The sequence below is a fragment of the Egretta garzetta genome, unplaced genomic scaffold (assembly GCF_000687185.1).
Source record: "Egretta garzetta isolate BGI_Z169 unplaced genomic scaffold, ASM68718v1 scaffold133, whole genome shotgun sequence".
Lineage (NCBI taxonomy): Eukaryota > Metazoa > Chordata > Aves > Pelecaniformes > Ardeidae > Egretta > Egretta garzetta.
This window is the reverse complement of record NW_009259111.1, coordinates 4,448,568-4,450,971: the sequence shown is the minus strand read 5'-3', so window position 1 is coordinate 4,450,971 and position 2,404 is coordinate 4,448,568. Positions and strand designations below refer to the sequence as shown.

General features: G+C 51.9%; 2 protein-coding genes across 2 annotated transcripts in view; both read left to right on the top strand.

The window, feature by feature from the left end:
* Positions 1–1,268, top strand: part of HPS5 (HPS5 biogenesis of lysosomal organelles complex 2 subunit 2) — a 26,772-nt gene extending 25,504 nt beyond the window's left edge. The window contains exon 24 of the mRNA XM_035890968.1: positions 1,197–1,268. The gene's annotated coding sequence lies outside the window, so the exon portion shown is untranslated. The remainder of the gene's footprint in view (positions 1–1,196) is intronic.
* Positions 1,104–2,398, top strand: LOC104123209 (serum amyloid A protein). Its single transcript, XM_009635437.2, has 3 exons — positions 1,104–1,323; positions 1,634–1,772; positions 2,187–2,398. The coding sequence occupies exons 1-3, from the start codon at positions 1,125–1,127 to the stop codon at positions 2,326–2,328; spliced, it is 480 nt and encodes a 159-aa protein (XP_009633732.2). The 5' UTR covers positions 1,104–1,124; the 3' UTR covers positions 2,329–2,398.
* Positions 2,399–2,404: the final 6 nt, after the last annotated feature.

The following is a 2,404-nucleotide window of genomic DNA, read 5'->3' as shown; positions in this document are numbered from 1 at the left end:
GCCCAGAGAGGTGGTGGAGGCCCCATCCCTGGAAGCATTCAAGGCCAGGTTGGATGGAGCTGTGAGCAACCTGATCTGGTTAGTGGTGTCCCTGCTCACTGCAGAGGGGTTGGACTAGATGACCTCTAGGGGTCCCTTCCGACCCAAACCATTCTATGATTCTGTGGTATGGGAAAGCAGCGCCTGGGTTGTTACCTGCTGGAGCCCAAAGCTGGCGCTTTATCTCAGTTACTCCAGCATTGTTGTCGCTGGTGCCACCCTCCTTGTCAGAGACAAGTCAAGGGGATGCAATCTGAGATCTTCTGAAGATGCCCTCTAGCATCTGCTCCTGGCAATTATCCTCATGTTTGTGATCTTTTTAGAAAATTTTGGTTTCTAGAGAATGTGAAACACATCAGACGACATCGGAAGACTCAGAAATATTCTCTATGGTCCAAAAATGTTTGAGCTCTTGTAGGCAGAAGTTCCTTAAGTCAGTTTTTGAAGGCAATGCTCTGTTCTGGGTCTGGGCAAAATGGCACATTCGTTAGTGAGCCTGTACTCCAACTTACACAAATAATTTTCTAGTCTTTTTTTTCATGAGGAGCAAATAGTTCCCTTGCCAGCTGAAGAAGCACCAATACTTCCTAAAAAATTGTGTAACAGGAGCTATGAACTTTCATTAAGGCCAAGGACAGGCTTACTGTAATGATTTCTGTGTTGGAAGTAGAGTAGAGGGCTGGTGGGGAATTCCCAGCCATAGGTATCCTTTCCAATTTCCTCTTTTGAGGGGTTTGAATTGCTTATAAATACCCTCTCTCAATCTGAGAGCACACAAGACAAGCTCCATCTTCTTTTGCTTTGCATTTCTGCAGGGGTGAGTGATATTCTGAATTTATGAGCTATATGCACTGGTTTTAGCTGGTATTGGGGAATAGGACTAATACTTTAGCATGTGGGGCTTCTCTGTATTCATGATGGGAGCAGCAGGGAATGCTAAAATGCAAGTTTCTCGCATCCATCTGCCTCTGTTGCAGAGTCCTTAGCTGAGCTTGTGGTCGCACAGAGGGCATCAGTCCCTGGCGGGGGGAAGAAGCGGGCTCCTGGGCTAGCCGTCAGCGCTGGGGCAGCTCCCAGGCACAGTTATGGGTGTGATGGGTGCTATGTCAGCAGTCTCTCAAAGGTGTTTCAGAACTGCTCACCTCTCTGTCTCACAGCTCCGTGCCAGGCTTGGGCCAGGAACCATGAGGCTCTGTGTCTGCCTTGTGTTGCTCTGCTTTGTTTCGTGTGCAAGCACTAACGCACTGGTCCAAGGTGGACGATTTGTCTGGGATGCGCTGGGAGGTAAGCTGCTGTTGGCACAGGCCTTTCTCTCGGGAACCCTCTCCCCACGCACAGGCAGTCAATGGATGCAGTCCTTGGAGCTGGGAGGTCTGCGGCTCCACTGAGCTGGTTTGTGCTGCTGGAAGAGGGCCTCGATCAGCCCCCACAGGCCCTTCCCGTGGGCACACCCCGGTGCAAAGGGTGACGTGGAGAAGCGCCTCTCTGCATTACTGCTCCTTAGGCCTTTCAGCTCCTGGCTGAAATGGGACTTAACTGTTTCTGGGATGACTCTTTAAAGTCAACATCATCTCTGTTTCTCTGCTTTCTTCAGGGGCACGGGATATGTACCGAGCGTATCGGGACATGCGTGAGGCAAATTTTATAGGTGCCGACAAATATTTCCATGCTCGTGGGAATTATGATGCTGCCCGAAGAGGACCTGGCGGTGCTTGGGCAGCCAAAGTGATCAGGTAATGGAGTGTATTGGCTTGTCAACAGTGAGTTACTAGGGGTCCAGGCATTCCAGTTAGAGCCAAGTTCTTTTTGACTTGTACTCAGTTTTTGACCAAAAAGGACAGTGGAGGGGAAGCAGTTAACGCCTGAAGAGCCCGTCTATAGGAATGGTGCCTCTCCTCCCACAGGAGCTGAGCCCTTCCTCCTGTCCTCCCGAGAAGGCAGGTTCCTTACCTCTGCATTGTGGGCGATAAGGCACTCTCTCTCCTCGCTGGTTGGTTTCCTGGCGTAACAGCTATGGATTCCACCGTGGTTCTCAGACAAGGACTGAATATGCGCTTGCATCTCCCTTTGAGAAGTCCCGTGGAAAAGCGAGTTTTGCGGAGTTAAATGCCGCTTGGCTCAGGTGGCCTTTTTTCCCCTCCTGCTAGTGACGCCCGGGAAAAATGGCAAAGCGACGTGAGCGGCAGAGGGGCAGAGGACACCCGAGCTGACCAAGAGGCCAACGCCTGGGGCCGGAACGGCGGGGACCCCAACCGCTACAGACCTGCGGGCCTTCCCCGCAGATACTAACGCTGTCCGCCCGGCGGCCGCCTCTGCCTCCCTGTTACACCTCTTCCGTGCAGCCGAATAAAGACATTCTCCCGAT

Bases quoted from the DNA above. Each gene is read 5' to 3' on its own strand.
- LOC104123209 (XM_009635437.2), top strand. From the start codon at position 1,125: ATGGGTGTGATGGGTGCTATGTCAGCAGTCTCTCAAAGGTGTTTCAGA. The intron at 1,324-1,633 runs GTAAGCTGCTGT...TGCTTTCTTCAG, and splicing joins TGTCTGGGATGCGCTGGGAG to GGGCACGGGATATGTACCGA. The intron at 1,773-2,186 runs GTAATGGAGTGT...CCCTCCTGCTAG, and splicing joins TGGGCAGCCAAAGTGATCAG to TGACGCCCGGGAAAAATGGC.